General features: G+C 36.3%; 2 protein-coding genes across 3 annotated transcripts; one reads left to right on the top strand and one right to left on the bottom strand.

The window, feature by feature from the left end:
* Positions 1-1,823: 1,823 nt before the first annotated feature.
* Positions 1,824-3,221, top strand: LOC139690379 (protein stunted-like). Of its 2 annotated transcripts, XM_071587809.1 has the most exons (4): positions 1,824-1,948; positions 2,030-2,160; positions 2,263-2,337; positions 3,113-3,221. In XM_071587809.1, exons 1-3 carry the CDS (start codon positions 1,920-1,922, stop codon positions 2,289-2,291), a joined length of 189 nt encoding a protein of 62 aa, XP_071443910.1. In that variant the 5' UTR covers positions 1,824-1,919; the 3' UTR covers positions 2,292-2,337; positions 3,113-3,221. The 2 variants fall into 2 exon arrangements, with proteins under 2 accessions (XP_071443910.1, XP_071443911.1); XM_071587810.1 differs by lacking the exon at positions 2,263-2,337.
* Positions 3,222-3,226: 5 nt separating this feature from the next.
* Positions 3,227-18,754, bottom strand: Mvd (mevalonate diphosphate decarboxylase). Its single transcript, XM_071587808.1, has 10 exons — positions 18,546-18,754; positions 18,375-18,445; positions 15,495-15,562; positions 9,179-9,228; positions 8,962-9,096; positions 8,442-8,650; positions 6,560-6,682; positions 4,095-4,265; positions 3,865-4,020; positions 3,227-3,736 (listed from the first exon to the last, which is right to left on the bottom strand). Exons 1-10 carry the CDS (start codon positions 18,595-18,597, stop codon positions 3,596-3,598), a joined length of 1,176 nt encoding a protein of 391 aa, XP_071443909.1. The 5' UTR covers positions 18,598-18,754; the 3' UTR covers positions 3,227-3,595.
* Between the last annotated feature and the right edge of the window lie 7 nt (positions 18,755-18,761).

The following is an 18,761-nucleotide window of genomic DNA, read 5'->3' on the forward strand; positions in this document are numbered from 1 at the left end:
TTTAAAAGAAAATTAACTTGAGAAAATCTGACTTATGTTAAAGGTTTAATACATCTGCATCATTAACTACTATTACGTTTATTTAAATGAAAATATCATTGTTACGAGTTCTGGCGAAGAAATTGCAATGGTCACTTTCAAATCTCTCTCGACACTAACTCTCCCAACTACTCTTGAAATCTCAGAAAAAAATACGGAAAATAGAGACATTTCGAATCTCTAAATTTGAAAAAGTTAATAAATCATTTTCTAATACGATGAAGTTTTCGTGAGTCATATCCACTCTTCCGGCATGAATCATATGTCAATCACTGGCAAGTCTTCGATTCCTGAATTGTTGCCAAAATCATTGTTCGTCCGTGGATTTACATAGGGACTAATGAGAGATACCGACACCGATTATGGCGTCCACAAACCACACAACCTAGGTTTAACAGCTGACGTATATGGTCGAAACCCATATTTGAACCTAAGGCCGTGCGATCAACAACCAGAATTTGCCACCTTAATCCATGAGACTACCACGCTGTTCAACGAATTGTTTCTTAAGTAAATTCAGTTTTTGATTGGTTTATGATGCTGACTAGCCAGGATGACAGCTTCTATTTTTCAAAATTATGGGACGGACGAATCACATATTTGGGCTGCGCCATTGCTGCCCTTTAAGAATTTTGATACATTCAAAGTAAACACATAAATAAGTCATGTATTTAAGCATTGGATGCACGTGGGCCCGGACCCGTTTACAGGGTACGCCAAAGACCAAAATCATAACTCCTTAAACAGAATCACCTAGGAGTGTGATTGTTCATAAATTTTAACGTACCGCAGATTAGCTTAGAGGGTTTCACAAATGATTAAATTGTAACAGCCAAGCGATAAGAAAAAGACTCTTTTCAAAAATGTATTCACCCCATCTTTGAAGTTTTCGAAAAATTTCGATAGAATTTCTATCTAGTTCGAATGAATTCCAACTACTAAAAATACATTTGTAAAAAATATATAGCATCAATAATATATATTTATTTACCTTGGCGTCGAAATATCGATAGTCCTTAGGGTCTTTTATTCGGGACCAGCCATGGCATGGATTTTAATAGATTTACTCTTGATCCTCATGAAGTGATTGTCAGTGTTTTAAGTATCCGTTAATAAATTTGCAGTCACCTGGAAAACGGAAAGCAAAAATGTTGCATTTAATCAAATTATAGCAAGCACCCATTGCATTAAATATGTAGAGCATAGACAGAATTTACATGCTTAGTTTTTTTTAAGAATTAACTGTATATAAAGCTGCAACATTACCTTTTGATCAAGTATAATATGCCTCTAATAAAGCATAATTTCCCTTCAGACATTATACCCTTTGTATGTGCTAATATAGGAGAACTTGAATTTGCGAGAGACAATTCAACTTCTAGTAAGCCACCGCTTAGTATTTTACAGCGATGCACAAGTCGAGTCGTCATTTGATCAAAATATATATAACTTCCCGTCGAATTTCACTTGAACTTATCTTAACTATGCCTCTTTGTTTCGTAAAGGCAATGTGACTGCCATTGTTATAAAAAATTACAAGCTTATTTGTATTCACAGCCCGAATGATCGGTTGAGGAAGGCGCCAAACGTATGCTAACCAGGGCAAAAGATGGCAGCAGTGCATAGGATAGAATCCTATTAATTAGTCAATATATGCTTGGTATCATATGTTAAATACCTTATATATTCCTTTGATACTCTTAATAAATGGGCATATAAATAATTTTTATTTATTTTGGATTCATATTAAAATAGTGATACTATATTATGATCTTAGTTTATGTATACTGTTTTTCATTAACGTAGTTTCTTCCTCCCCGCTGTAACATCTGATGGAGAAGTAATTCTGGTGGTGAATCGGTATTCAATAGAACATTAAAATGTCGAACTGGAGGCAGGCCGGTCTCAAGTACGAAACTCTTCATAATAGTGAGTGTATTAACCGTATATCTAACTAATTTTTACCACGTACTTTCCTCTATATCTAAAGCTACATCAGGTACTCCAGTATAGCTGCTAGACTTGTTCGGCAGGCTTTGAAACCTGAATTCAGGGCCGAAGCTGCTAAACGTGAAGAATCGACCATTAAGTTCACGGAATGGAAAGACGGAAAGCCTGACAGTGAGCCTCTAGCCGAGTTTGCATGCCATTAATAATATACTAAAATGAAATTTGCCTTAACTGTTCAGTGCGTTTGTACTAATGTATGTACTCTCACAAAAGGATCCAAGCCCGTGTCCGTGTCTGCATAAAATTTGACGTCATTCTGAACCTGCTGGTCATTGATCCCTGAAGCAGGTAATGAAATAACTTCAATGGCTGGGGAATAAATAATTCTTTTCGTTTACAGCCCTCCAAGTGATATGAATTATCAAATTTAATTCATATTCCATTCATGGTATTCGAGTCTCGGGTTTCTCGGGGCTCAAACTGCACCTAAAATAGGTAGTAATAACGATATTGTTACAGCGCAGTCATTTTCAGTGCTGTTGCATTTGAAAGAAATTATTGCAGTCGTTTGCACGTTGTTTCTTTGAATATAGTGTAAAATCTTAGAATTTTATTTCCCACGTTCTTCATGTTGGTATTCGCTACCAATTTCATGCCCTTGCACTGTCTAATAGTTGACCTAGCAGCGAAGTTTAATTTCAGACAAATTTTGTTCACGTTTGGAGCGTTGTCAGGTATAAGTATTCCATCGCCCTGTTCACCGTGTCAAAGGTAAAATTTTTGTGTAAAACTGCACGATTGTGAAGTCTTAGTGTGGATTTCGAACAATTTAATGTGAGTTAAATGTTTCACGTGTGTTTACTGGAAACTAATACATTTTTAGTTTATCATGTAATTGATCTTAACCTGAGATAATTTTTGTGTATTTTAATAAGCCTCAAATAAATTATCATTATAGTGGTGGAATTGTTTCGCCCGTTTTGGCATGCACTTTTGCAATAGCGCCATAACTTATATAACACTGCTGAAGTTGATAAAACCAATGTCTGATTTATGTTATTAATGCATTCAATTTATATTTTTGTTAGAGACGTTGAATTAACTTCACTTATTTTTATTTCAGAGGCTGTCTAAGAAGTATGGTGGTCATAAGTATCGTAGTTGAATGTATTCCACGCAAGTGTTAACTTGGTCTTATTGTATGTAAAATAATAAACCTTTAAATTGTTAAAGTGGTATTTTATTTCTAGGCATATACCCGTTACAGACCCAACTACGCCACATTTTTGGGCCATCATTAAAAAATCCATTTAGTATTATATAAAAATGCAAAACATACTCCAGCTAGGATTTTATTTCCCATGTAGGAATTTTTAGTTACCTTGAAATACACCCGAGTAATCTCATGTCACTACCTCCACTTTAACTCAGAAGATTCAGCATAATATCTTCAAGTTAAAAGATAGTTGGTTTATATGCATAAGAATATAAGGCAAATATTAATTAACTCAATGCCTATTCTTAAAACCCACCACCTTTCATAATTTTTAAGCCCGGCAAAAAAGCCACACACTTAGATGGTGTCAGTTTTAAAACAATTTTACATTCAGACAGGTTCCCCTGCACTGTTTAAAAGATGGTCATCTTGTTCCCCAAGCTGCCTTGGTCCTGGTCCTAACTTAGTATGTATAATGTATTTCAGGAGGTCTCTTGAGTGGGGTTTAATGTTTATTGATGAACAAATGTGCTGTAAATACCAATACAGATAGCCAATGATTCATTTAGCTAGGAATCGCACTATAATGCCAAATTTTTGTAGTTTTCTTGTGGTGATAATGATTTCATCGGTAAGTAATATATTTCATTGCAACTCACCTGTGGAGCAGGTCCAGATATAAGTGGCAATCCTCTAAAATAACTATCTCCATGGGAGAATGGAAATGCATAGTTTATTAATGAAATCATTTCATTCAAATTTTCTTCCATCAAAAATAAACATGCATTTGGCCCAGCATCAAATGTGTATGCAACCTGTAAATTTTTAATAATTTAAGCTTATGAGTAGAAAGTTGTGACTAACAGCAGGATGATATCCAAGGACTTACCTTCATTTTTCCATGGAATGAGTTGTATGAGTGAACCAGCTCTATGATGCTGTTTGATACTTCATTCATGTAAACAACGGGAGGATAGGTATCAAGGCAGACTGCATGGAACTGGTTACTGTCTTTTATGGTTATCTCACCAAAGGTTTCGAAGTCCTTCTCTGCAATTGCCTGCCAAAGGAAAAAATTACAAATGTCCATTCTACAGGTAATGCCAAATATTAAGTCATTAAAGGCAAAGCTTAGATGCCAATCTAGCATTGATACTGATAGGAGAGCAAATAATATGCACACGTGCTTATTTTATGACCTTAACTTTCTATCAAAATAAAAGCCAAGTGCTAACCGCAATGTCATTTATTGATTAATCCCCTATGGATCCAGGTTTGTAGTTGAAGAAAATCATAAATGAAATTGCCGCCCTGGTTTAAAAGATCTCTGATATTCAAAATGAAATTTTAAGGTTATTCTATGAACAAGACTCAATATTGATAAATACATTGTATGATTCTACATGCAAAGCTCAAATTTATGTACAGGTATCCTGGTCTATTTCTTCTACATCAAATTCTAAGCTATGGCATGCAATATTGTGAATAATAAAGTATTATTAGTACTTCTTTTTACAATTCTGCTTGAGCACTTGAAATTGTTTTTTGATAGTGAAAATATCGGCATTGTTCCAATGAGCAATATAATTACACTAAAGAAATAAGAAAGGTACAATGCAACAATTTCAAAGAGTAAAAATCTGTCTTGACAAAAATTCGAATTTTAATTCAAGTCAACATAAATGATTGCACTAATTTTAAATTATTGTAATGCACATTAGGAGATAACTCCTAAAAGTTACTGTCAATGTATCAACTGCAGTTTCTTTAATATGAGAAAGGTGGCAGCACTTCTAATGTAAATACATTGATTTGCATGGGTATCCAAGTGAACTTTTTGAAAGATCTATAGTGATTTAGAGAATAATACCTTTTGTACAAATTGGTAATGGTATAAGGAAATGTTAACACTTTTTGAGGAAGAATGGATGGTGGCCATCAAAAAATAAGCCCCATAAAACTAATTACGAAAAACGACAACATATGCTCCTATCAAAGGAATGGAACACTCACAAGTAGCACCAGTCACATGATATCAACCTTACATGATGTGAGATTAAAATCTGTTGTGCCACTTAGAGAATTTCATTTATTTCTCACATAAAATACATGTCTTCTACCAGTATGTCTGACCCATATGTCCAGTCTTTATGCGATACTTGTCCTCACAGCCAGCAGTGAGATTGCCATTTCATTCAAGAAAAAATTATTGTAATTACTACGTCAGTGAATTTTTTAGTGATTGTCCATTCAGCAGTAAGATTAAAACTGCAATAGTCCCTTCTGCCACCAAGCCCCTTGTCAAAATGTTATGTAAAATTAGGTTACACAGTTACATTATTTGTTGCATTAAGCTTATTTTCAGTGGGTAATTTTTGCCCTTTGAGGACCTGCATTAAAATGATTGCAGTGGTTTGAGCAGATTTGGGTTATGACACACACAGCAATCATGACAAGTGACTGGTCAAATGGGTGTAACCATTCAGTGATGAGATGAAGACATGATACTCCACATATTTGTGTACTCTGAAAGTTAATGAAGAGTTATGTTTAGCACTTGATGTTGCATCGATAGACCAGGGCATCAGTTATTGAACTATTTCAGATTCATAAACCAAAAACGTTGTAATTAAATTGTACAACCTCATTATATTCAACTTGAAAGGCATATATTTATGGTGGAATTTAGACAATACATGTCTGCCATTTCACTCATTACCCATCAATTGAAAAGACCACTAATATGGCCTGTGAATGAGTTAATTCAGACATTCAATCTGACACTTTAAGAAGAAATCTGTACGGTGAACAACATCTATTAGACGGAGAGAGAATGTGATCAGAAATGACAGCTGTGCAACCTCTGCAGGGTATACATTGTGCATCTTAGAGAGAGGATATTCAGCATGCATTGAGATCCACTAGGGATGGTTGTGAGACTTCATATGTGTAATTTAAAATATAAGCAGATGACGTACTCATTAAATATGTAACTACAGGCAGTATTTCAACAAAAAGTGGACTAGATTACATAACCTAATGAATATATTCATTAAGCTATAATAAAACATTAGGGCTACTCAGTATCTAAAAAGATACAATATCCTTAATGTTCCATGATGATGCATGCATAATTGCACTTACTGTGAATTTCAAATGCCGAGACATAGGGATGGAAGAAGGGGCCCAAAGGGAGGGAAAAGAGAGGAAGCCAGCATAGGTAATTAAAATAAAGGAACCAGTTAATACACATTGATTCATTCCAGTTGTTCATTCCCAGTAACTATATTTACTAAATGAACACTAGTATACTGTTTTATTTGATCAAGAGCTGATTAAATTTAAGTCTTTTACCTTCTTCATAGCCTCCACCCTACGTGGAACACATATTTGCACCCGGTATTTGAGTAGCTCACTTGTATCCATACTTCTCTTCATTCCTATGGAACTGCTTGTCTTCTTCTTCACATCATTCACCTAAAAAAGCAGTCATACATTTCAATTCAGGTTTCCAGAGTAATTATTAATGTTATATATATTGGCTAGTCCAACATAAACATCTATTCAAACTTTTCAACAAATATCCACTCAAAGACAAACTTCATATCACATCATAAGCGATAACTTAAGGACTGTTTTGATGAAAATGGTCTTGCTGGTACAAGTGACCTTATTTGAATGTGGGTTTCATAATTGCCAAACAAGACAAATTCGAGATCATCGTATTTGTGCTAAGGTAATCTTCATTCATCTTGTGCTTAGAGCAATGCTTGCTATATCCATGAAGTTTATGGAAGGAGGAACCTTTTCCAATTAATTTGGGATATTTATACACATTTTTACATGGCACAAAAACAACACGTTGAATGATTTTATGATGCAGCATTGACAAGTCATATTAATCAACTACCTCACTGATCTCATAAGAACAGCATTTTTAGAGTGTATTCAGAATATATCAAGCTCATGCTTCGAGAAAGATGTTTAAAATTCTATTTTTCACTTGAGGGCTTGAATTTTATTATTCGCTTCAAATATTTTCAGATGCTTTCCTTAAAAATATAAGCTCACACCATGAAAATTCAGTATCAGTCTAAAATGCTAGCATATCTGAATAACCAAACTTCATCTGTTGCTCAATCAAATGAAACTTTCATTTCATAACAAATGTGATCATGAGCTGTAAGTGAAACTTGTGGTTCAGCTTAAAACACAAATAATCACATGAGTACTTCACCACAAGATAGCCAATTTATATAAGTCTGTGAAACCAATACATTCTCAACTTCATTAAGAGGAATTAATGACAAAAGGGTAATGTTATCAACTATCTATTGGGGTGCAAAAACTAAAAGTAATAATTAATTGGGTCACAGTTCAAATGTCGTGAAATTAGCCTTTGGCTTCTGTCAGGGAAGCTATATCAGTCTCCTCCTTTCTCTAATTCACATCATTGACATTAAATGCAACTAGTAACCAGCAACATCAATTTATTTGCTGATTGCGCAATCATCTTATTGAGATGTAAATAAAGAAAGACACTGTGATGCTCTTTCTAGTAATCTCAATAATAATAATGTCAGGCGTGGGATCTCTGATCAATGGCAAACAATCCTCATCATGTGATGGGTGCAACCAAGTGTTTCCTTCCTGCATCAGCCACATACAATCTCATTCTAATAAACTCATACCTACTTCATCAAACACAACATACACTTAGCGATTGCAGAGCATTTTCTTGGCAACCAGATGTAAACTGTACCATGCTCATTTGAACTACCTAATTAACTGACGGTGACCCCTAGAATACACATTTAAGCTGTGGGCATCATACACTGAGATACCCATATTTCAAGAATGCAGGACAGATTTTTAAACTAGTTTGGATTCAAAGCAAAGGATTCATCATCTGAGTTTGCAGAACTGGGTGGCTTGGAATAGGTTTCCAGATTTGGTTTGGTTTGAAATCCAATGACTACACATAATTGATTGATCATTAATTAGTAGCTATTTGAGCACAGCAAAAACACAAAATTAACCCAAGTGCTTTTCTGTGATATTTCACTACAGGGACAAGAAAAAAAATTCCATCCAGAAGAGTTTCGAGAAAAAGATTTTCATACATGATAAAGGAAGATATTTGCAAGCTCTTTCAAAGGCAAGAAACAATAGCACAAGTGAAAGGCATGCAATGTCCAAGGAATAATTAATTTAGGCTGGGTTCATGTTAACTTACAACTAAAATTACTATCCTAAGTTCAGGCCAATGAAATTCATTCACAAGCTGCTCAGCCACAGAACCTCTAGTTTCTTCAGTATCACCTTCGATTCCACGATGCCACTGAACAAAACCTCCATAAACACTTCGGCATGCACTTCCAGATCCTTGACGTGCCAAGTTAGATATGTCACCTTTTACTCCATACAATTGTGCCAAAGCATACACTGGTGGATGAAAATGTAAAAGATCATGGCCAAATCAGAATTTCAAGTCCCTATCTTATGATAAATTAGCATTAATTAATTGAGAATACTGGAGAAAAAATTTACAAATATTTTGAGTAATTTACATTTAAAATTCGGTGATTTGCACACTGCATATATATGGCAATTAGTTAAAGTTCGATATCGAAATCAGTAGTACCTCTTGATATGATAAGTTGGTAGGCTTGGGACTAATGCCCTTCTCATGCCCAGAACAGATTACAGGAATAGCAATAAAGTCATAAGCAAGTTAACATTTCTGAGAAACTCACCCAAACAAGCATAACCAGCTGCAGAGGATGCCAGCCCTGCAGCAGTTGGAAAATTATTCTCAGAGCATATGTGAATGTGCCAATCTAAGATTTTATTTTCCCCATCTCCTCCATTACTTTTTGCTCTTTTCTTTACTGCAATGAAAATTCATTATAAGACAGTAGGGAAACAAATACCAAATATATACTAATATGCAATCACAGTTGAGTGACTCACTTTCTCTAACACAATTAATTAGCCTGATGTTTGTAGAAAATGCTTCCTGTCTGAAAAGATAGTCAATTAATATTGATTAATTGCAATAATCTAAAGTGGTATGCAACATATGTACAATTATGTAAAACGAAATAAATACATATTGTTACCACATAAAATATATACAGAAAGTCTATGGGAGGGAATTCTTGAACATCATTTGACCAAAGCTGAGTTCAAAGGTCAGTTTTACAGCTGACTGTATGGAAATCAGAACATTTCCCTAAAATGTAATTTTGGAAAGGTGGCCTGATGAGAAATATCTTTTTTGCATGGAAAAATACCAGAAGTATTCTCTTTGATTTAATTTTCAAGGAAAGGATGCCTCAATCACTTCCTTATGGTACAGAGTAAAATTATTTCATATGTTTAATTCGATGGAGCCCAGCTGGCCCTTAAAAATGTCTTCAGCTCATGACTGAATGCCCAGTTTAAATGTCTAAGAGACTAGGGTTTCCTCATGTTCCTCAAGCTAAGTACCACCACATAAGGCCATGAGCTGGTGCTTGGTTGAAATTTTGACCATTTCAAAATAATCAAAATTCACATGAATTAGTGCGCAGACTTGGATGGTAATACATTAAACAGTCATATGTTAAGTTAAAAAGTCAATTTTTTAGAAACTCATTACACTAAATAATTTATTTTCCTATAAATTTTGGACATGATGCATTTATTTCATTACAAAAAATAGACATGAACTCCTCAGTTGAAAGGGAATCCTCATAACAATTATTTTGGGTCAATACCAATGTGAGGAAAAAGGAGGGAGAGAGAACAAGGACTTGAACATGGCACCTTTGCCATATTCACAGAAATGCAACTGTTCATCATCAATGACGATCCATTGTTTGATTTTGCAAATTGACACAATTGTTCACATGAGTAATCATGGGAGTAAAAATCATTTTGTTAAATTCAGTCTACAATTAACTAAAAAGTTACTTCTGATTTAACATATTAAAATTAATTTATTTAGGCTGTAACATTCAATTTAACTTAGATGAAAAGATCCTTAATTTAACCCAACCAAAATAATATTTTTCAGGTTTACTTTCTCTACTCTGATACTGCCTCATTTAAAAGCTCATATAGCTGCAAACCCTCCCCGGACTACAACCTTGACGTGGTGGAAGGGCTTGTGCGTTCCGATGACCCCTAGAGCTGTGCTGGCGGGAGCAATAAAAATTGCTCCTGGTAGGGTCACCCATGCCAGATAGGTCGCAGGTTAGGAGCCAGATGAAAGGTAGTCCACGCAGCGTCTGTTCCTCAGTGAGGCGGCTGCAATGGCATCTGACCCCAGTGGGGCGGCCAGTAAGTGATGGTGTCACGTTAAAAACACTATTGAGGAAGGCAACGGGAAACCACCTCAATTATCATTCCCAAGAAAAATATGATGGACTATACAGATATTTGGAGTCCTGGCAACTACGGGGCTCGGCCCAATCGGCCGTATGTCGTGCCCGGCAGCGGGGGAGGCAAGGCTTCCGCAGTCGTCATCCAACGAAACCCTTGCAAGGGAAAACCAGCAGCAGCAGGGCAGAAGACGCAGGAGAAGAAGACCACATTAGTTAGAATAGGAACGTGGAATGTTAGGACAATGATGAGGACAGGGAAATTGGAGAATGTTAAGCGAGAGATGGAAAGGGGAAATATAGATATTTTAGGTCTATGCGAGGTGAGATGGAAAGATAGCGGGGATTACTGGAGTGATAAGTATAGAATAATATACAGCGGTGGGGACGAGAGCCAATGAGGGCTTGCCATAGTATTAAATGAAGAGGTAGGAAGAAGCGTAGTCAACATAGAGCAGGTAACAGATAGAATACTACTAGTAGAGATAAAAGCAGAAGCGATGAACTTAGTTATTATTCAGGTATACATGCCACCGAGCAACCATAAGGAAGAAGAGGTCGATAGGATGTACGATCAGTTAGAGGACATAATCGCATGTGTTCCTGCAGGGAAACATTTCATAGTGATGGGGGATTGGAATGCGACGGTAGGCGAAGGAAGAGATGGTGACGAGGTCGGGGACTACGGTTTAGGCACGAGGAATGACTGCGGGGAGAAAGTAGTTGAGTTCTGCAGGAGACAGGGGCTAGTCATCACCAACACTTGGTTTAGACACCACAAAAGACACAGGTATACATGGAAAATGCCAGGTGACTCAGGAAGATATCAGCTAGATTATATCCTGGTTAGACACAGGTTTAGGAACAGTGTGATAAATTCCCACAGCTTCCCGGGAGCGGATGCGGACTCAGACCACAATTTAGTTGTTATGAAATGTAGCGTACGTTTCAAAAAGATAAGGCAGGGGCGGCGAGTTAGAAAATGGAATGTAGAAGCATTAAATGGGTTGAAAAGGAAGGAATACAAACAGGTGGTAGAGAAAATCATGGAGGATGGTAAAGGGCTTAGTACTATCGAAGAAAAATGGGAAATGATCAAGAAAGGGTTGTCTAAAGCCGCAAAAGACACTATTGGAACCGTTAACGCTAAAAGGACTAGGAAACCATGGATCACGGATGAGATGATTACAAAGATGGATGAACGGCGAAAATGGAAGAATATAAATACAGAATTAGGCAAAATGAAGTACAAAGAATTGAACAATAAATTGAGGCGGGCAACAAATAAAGCAAAAGAAGCATGGTGGAAGACGCAGTGCGAGGATATGGAAAGTCTGAAGAGGAAGGGTGAAATTGGTGCGCTGTACAGCAAAGTTAAATCGTTATCGGGAAGTAAGAAAGGAAGAGCTATGCTAACAGTTAGAGATATGGCGGGTAAGGTAATAGTTGACGCAGGAAAGATCCAAGAGAGATGGAAGGAGTATATAGAAGAGCTGTATGGTAAAGAACTCAGACCAACAAAGTTAAACATTGAAAAAGAAAATGACGTAGAGGAGGACAACTTAGGTCCAGGCATACTAGACAATGAGATAGAAAGGGCATTAAGGGAGATGAAACAAAATAAGGCCATGGGGGTAGATAACATTCCCGTGGAACTTTTAAAATGCTTAGGAAAATGTGGGAGGAAGAGGCTATATGGGCTGATCCGTAGTATTTATGAGGAGGGAATCTGGCCGGAAGACTTTGTGAGATCAGTTTTAGTTACTATTCCGAAAAAGGTAAAGGCTACATCATGTGAGGACTACAGGAAGATAAGTTTGATATCCTACGCACCTAAAGTTGTTCTCAGGATCATAAACAAAAGGATAGAGAGTAGGGCAAATGATTACTTAGGGGATGATCAGTTTGGGTCCAGGAAGGGGAGAGGTACACGTGATGCCATTGCAGTAATGAGATTATTAATCGAGAGGAATATAGAACACAACCAGGAGGTATTTGCCTGTTTCGTAGATTTCGAAAAAGCGTTTGATAGAGTGAATTGGGAAAAACTAATGAGTATTCTGCAGAAAATAGGAATAGATTGGAGGGAAAGGAGGCTAATCCGCAACCTGTACATGTCTCAGACTGCTCAGGTGCGAGTGGGGAACGGGGAGTCCGGTTGGGAAGTCTTAGGAAGAGGTGTAAGGCAGGGTTGCCCATTATCACCATTGCTGTTCAACCTGTATGCAGAGGAAATGATTAAAGAGGCATGGGAAGAACTGGAGGTAGGAATGAAAGTGGGCGGGGAATTCATAAAATCAGTTAGGTTTGCTGATGACCAAGCTTTAGTTTGTCAGTCAGCCAAGGGGCTGCAAGCATTGCTGAGTGAATTGGAAATTCAGTGTGACAGGTATGGGATGAGAATCAATATTAATAAAACAAAGGTTATGCGATGTTCTAGAAAGAAAAAGGCTAAGCTTAACATTAAAGTAGGAGGGCAAAAACTAGAGCAGGTAGAACAGTTTACGTATCTCGGTAGTGTTTTGGACCAACACGGTCAAAGTAGTAGGGACGTAAGGAGAAGAATTGCGCTAGGCAAAGAGGCCTTCACAAGGAGGAGGGAGTTGATGACAGGGACTTTGAGTAAGGATGTTAAGAAAAGACTCGTAAAAACTTTGATATGGAGCGTAGCTATGTACGGTGCGGAAACGTGGTCATTGAAGCAGGAGGATAGACGTAGATTGGAGGCTTTTGAAATGTGGGTGTGGAGAAAAATGGAGAAGGTGAAATGGACAGAAAAGAAAACAAACGAGGAAGTACTTGGTATGGTGGGCGAAGAGAGGGGTTTGTTGGGAGCAATCCTATGGAGGCAGGAAAAGTGGATGAAGGGGGTGCTGACCGGCAGTGGGATGTTGAAGACTGTGATAGAGGGAAGAATGTTGGGCAAAAGAGGAAAGGGAAGGAACAGGATAGGGATGTTGGACGGGATGAAGGGAGGAAGAAAGTACTCAGAGATGAAGAGGGACCTGCTATAGGGTAGGATGATGGATTTTGTGTTTTGTAGGAGTAATAAAATATTTGTTTGGTAGTTGTGTCCATCCAAAAACCTATCTTAACCGGTAGATTACCTTAAAAAAAAAATAGCTGCAAAGCTAAAAGGAACAAGAAAAAATAAATGACAGAGTACCTCAGTTTTTATACCTCAATACCTTGAAGTTTCCCATGACAAAATTTTAAATCGCAACAAAAATAAGGTTAAACATTCTAGAATATGTTATACATGGACTAAACTCCAATATGGCAACATAAAACAACTTTGAAAAAGCATACAGTGGGCCCTTGCTTAACCATAGTAATCCGCTTCATAGGGCTGATTTTAAAATGAACTATAGGTTTTTAAATTTCAATATTCTGCAAAGATACTGCTACAGATCACATCATACTTAACTCCTGCCATCAATTTTCACAGAAAATGTTCACATTTCATATTATGTTGAACTGGCTTCTCAATATACCACTCTCTAGAGACAATTACATCTGCAAACTTAATACCATAACATGGATTTTTTTTTAAATGGATACAACAGCAGGTTTATAGACTCAATGCTAGAAAAAATTGAGGAAAAAAACAGTTCACTCCTTTACCACCCTACTGAAGAGATGGATACATCCCAAAAGTGGTGCAAATTACTGCTCAACTGAGAGATTTCCCTAAAAATAGGAAAAGTCTTTCCAAAAGAACAACTTAGGGTTGCCTACTACAATATGTATAAAAAATCTAAGATTTATTTTTAACGGAACAAAAGATAGGACTGATAAGATTCGAAAAAAGAGGATTGAACAAGCTGAAATATAATGATTGTGATGCTGAGAGCCGGAATGTACGAGGGGATGTGGGGAAGATTGGGAGATCCTTCCAAACGAGAGTGACGAAACACAGGAGAATTTTCCTTCACAGGAAGCCATCCCACTCCCACTTTTCGAACCATCTGCTAGAGGAGGGACACACAAGTGACTTCACCCCCGAAATCCTACACTATTTTGGAAAAGGATGCAAAATGGACGTATTTGAAAAGCTGGAGAGTGATTTTTAGGATGCGAAATTTTCTGGGAAACCATCGGTGACAGGGAAAAGAAATCACTTCAGTGAGGATTATGGCATTACTAAGTACTTCAAAGCCTAACTAAGAGCACACTACAAACTGTCTCTGGTTTCGTTTTTCAAAAATTCCAAACTAAGTGTTCCAGCATGCAAGCCAACTTGATAGTAAACACAAATCATCAGCAAATTTCTCCTTGAAGATTCCTTATTCCTCATGGCTAGTAAATGATAGTATTTTGGCAATTACTGGACACAGCGCAATTTTTTAGTCATACTATCTCTCCAGAGCCCATGGGGCAAATGTCCTTACCACAGTCAAATTCCATCGTACAATTTCTGATCTATGCCCATAGTTGTTTGGGTGCCAACCTGAAACTCTCCCCTTAAACTCACCATGGTGAAACTGCATTTCAAATGTCATGAACCATAAAATTTTTTTTCCAGGCTGGTTAGAAATCTTAACTTTTCAGGATGTACCCAAATCATAACCTGGAACTTCACTTTTAGAATGTTGCACTATCATTAACGGTTTTACCTCCAACATTCTAAATTATGCTGTAGAAAATCTACACATAGAGGCACACATGAGAGACTTCTTCCACATAAAAATGATGTCGAGAAAATGTAGTGATTCCTCAACAACAGCCACCAACCCATGAATGACACATAAACCATCAGTGCAAAGTTATGAACTCCATATATAGAAAGTGCACTTGTATGTATCTATTAATTATATTACTTTTACTAATTCCCCAGAAAAAAAACCTTAATTTCTCTCAGTTTAGGATAAATTTAAGTGGAGCAAAATTAAATTAGTTTTAATGGAGAAATTTAAGCTTACTTTCCATTCAGCCAAATCTTGTCTTCAGCAAAATCTGGACTTGCCATTACTGTAGTAGTGGCCCGCATCTGAAACATGTAAAAGTTTGCAATGTTCAAATATCAAACTCCACATGATGGAAACATTTTACCTGCATTATAAAGAAAAGCATATTATACTTAGAACACACATTAAAAGTGCTCCTGTTTTAGAACTGCTTAAATGGCCCACATTAAATGTATATTTTAATCTAAAATGGCAATGTAGCAACCATTCCACTTGACTAACTTTGAGTTGACTGAGATACTATCACATTACCTGAATGAGAGATAATCAACCTAGCCAAAATTGACTAGGTGATAGGATTACTCATTTGAAGAATTCCTTCTTAAAATTAGCACTTTTGACGTAGGCAAACTGTATTTGTATGTTATCTATTTCCTGGAGCTCTCTGAAATATATGCTCATGGGCAGATGATACTAAAAGCATCACTTTAACTCATAAAAATAATAATACTTTATTCATTTTGAAAAATGGTACAACCATATTAAATGTTGTCAATATCAATATTATTTAACATATAAAAATAAGTTCTTAAATGCGAAGAAGATTATCACAAAAGAATTCATCCAATGAGTAAAGTGGGTAAGCAAGTAACCAGGTATATACCCTATTCTTGAAGCTCTGGATACCGTCTCATTTCAACTGAGTAGGCAGATAGTTATACAGTCGTATGTTCATATTATGAAATGTGTTTTAAGTTGATGGCAATCTACAATAAGTAGTATTAAGATTTGATTTACCTCTTGTATGGTAGTTATGGATGTTAGATCTTAATTGGTAAGTTTCTAGATTTACTTTCACATGAATCAGAGCCTTAAAGATAAATAAACTAAATATAGTCATGATTCCATACCTAATGAAAAAGGTTTGCCGGAATCATGTGGTGGTATATTAGCAAGAGAGCGAATAGCTCTCTTTTGTAGTAGAAAAATTTGTTTAACGTGTGGGGAATGACCCCATAACTCAACACCATAATTCAAATTACATTGAACAAATGACATAAGGCATATACTAACGGAAATTATATCATGAGGGGTACTGGAAGTAGATAAAAGGGATTCCGTAAATGACCGAACTTCTGATCCTAGTTCTGTATTGGTAGATAATTCAATTTACACATCTTTCTACTATTAACAGAATGCAACTAGATCGAATTTACTTTATTCTAAGCTCTGTGATTAAATGTATTGACTATCACCATATTTACTTAATATTTTCATTTTATTCAAATTGTTGTATAAGTCCTGTTTCATAGTTCCTCATTAACTCGTTTTAATTAATTGCAATTAACTACAAATTCTCCATGCATATGCACTATTTTAACCTCTCACTGCAAATTTTACCTAATTAAATATTAGACATTGAATTATTGAATTACTCAAAATGGCCAGCCAAATTAGCCTACCTGGACATAAGCTAGCACTAGCAGTGCCTGATATTCACTGCTCACTTATAGTTTAGCTCAGGCAATACATGCAGACAATACAGCTGTCAAAGCTCATGATGGCAAGTAAAAAGCACAATCAGGATCTACGTCAGTCGCAAGGGCCATAATTAAGCAAAATTATTCCAGATGTGCGCCAAGGGTGACAGAGGTCTGGAATAATTCTAACCGCTGTGATCAAAAGGAGAATACAACTAGAGTTCAAAGATGAAGGGAGCCCAAGAGTTATGAGTTGTAAATCCAACATTCTTTACATCTTAAACGTTTCAGGTTTGATTCGCACCACTGTAGTGGGCGCTGTTGTGTTAGTATCCTGCCAGAGAGGATTGATGTTACAGGCTCAGCCTTCACAGAATTAAGTTATCAATTGCAGGTTTTTTTTAAGAACCGAGTCAAGGAGAGAAAAAAGAGCCAGATTGGTTCAGGTAATTATTAGCTTCAATAAAAAGGAGGCCCATGCATGTATTTGCTCTACACCTATCACCAGAAAAAGGTTGCCAATAATATGGTTTCTTGATTTATATACCTTTATCAAAAACTTTTCAGGGCTCACCAATCAAGCACAGAATTAAAATCTCCAAAATATGGAAAAGAGGAGACTTCTGAATATTTTCTCATGAAATACTCCCAATAAACTTTCCATTTCTCATTGACATTGGAATTAAAGTCTTATCTGGCAAAAAAAATTTTTAAAACATTTTCAATAAATTCCATTCCTATATGATTATACAAACGACAGCAATAAAACTTGCTTCAAGAGTAAATAAAGAATTTTCAAAGATTCAGCGACAAAAATATCTTGTATTGATAGGCAAATGTGCATGACGTTCCGTAAATACTGTATAGTTAAAATATATCTCGTGCAATACAATCCAGCAACGCAATGGAGGTATTTAGCTGAAGTTGCAACTCTACCGTTAATTTACCTGCTACCATTTCGAGGTCATCATTTCATTTACATAGCTATTTACAGTAGTGGAAATAAGGATACGAATATTTACGTAGGGAGCCGAGCCCAGCTCCATTTTGAATTCCTTATGCAAATTCTGACAAAACCAAAAATAATTTAGGATATTTCTCCTCTTTCCATAAAAAAACGAACAGGCTCGCCATTGCAGGCAATACTTTCAATATCTCCATTAATGTGGCATGCTAACATCGACAGCCATCCTTTAAATCACACTGCAGTAATTCCCCTAACACGAAAACTGCCAACTTGGCAATGTAAACAATATATATAATTAGCATTTTACTAACATCCACGTAAACTACGAATATATCGGTGGATAACATTATACATATCATCCTTCAATATTCAGTGTTAAACTTCAATGTTAATTCTTTGAATTTGGTAGGTAATTCATTATGTATTCTTTCGTGGAGTTTCTATTACCTGGTCCATACTAAGTGTAGCACTTATAGAATCATTCAGCGGCAGTATGAGATCTTCATTTCGCTTTCCCCCTGCGTAAATGGTTTCAAAATAAAAATCAAATGATAAAGTGAATTTTCATACACAATTTAAACAAATTTAAATACCCGGAAATCATTACTGAAAACTCACAATACTTGATGACAGCAATATTTACAGGGGCAATGCACGTCACGATATTCATGTTCAAATATTTTCACTCGATATTGATTGCCAATCCAATAAACAACGCTACCCGAACTTCTGTCGGAAAATGAAGGAAAAGTTTCAACCGTTTCAGGAGTTCATAAATGTACCCAAACAAAATTTAAACGATTTGAACATTGCGCTAGTGAAAATGCTTGTTTT

This window comes from Hetaerina americana, unplaced genomic scaffold (genome assembly GCF_022747635.1).
Source record: "Hetaerina americana unplaced genomic scaffold, ioHetAmer1.1.p SCAF_3, whole genome shotgun sequence".
Taxonomy (NCBI): domain Eukaryota; kingdom Metazoa; phylum Arthropoda; class Insecta; order Odonata; family Calopterygidae; genus Hetaerina; species Hetaerina americana.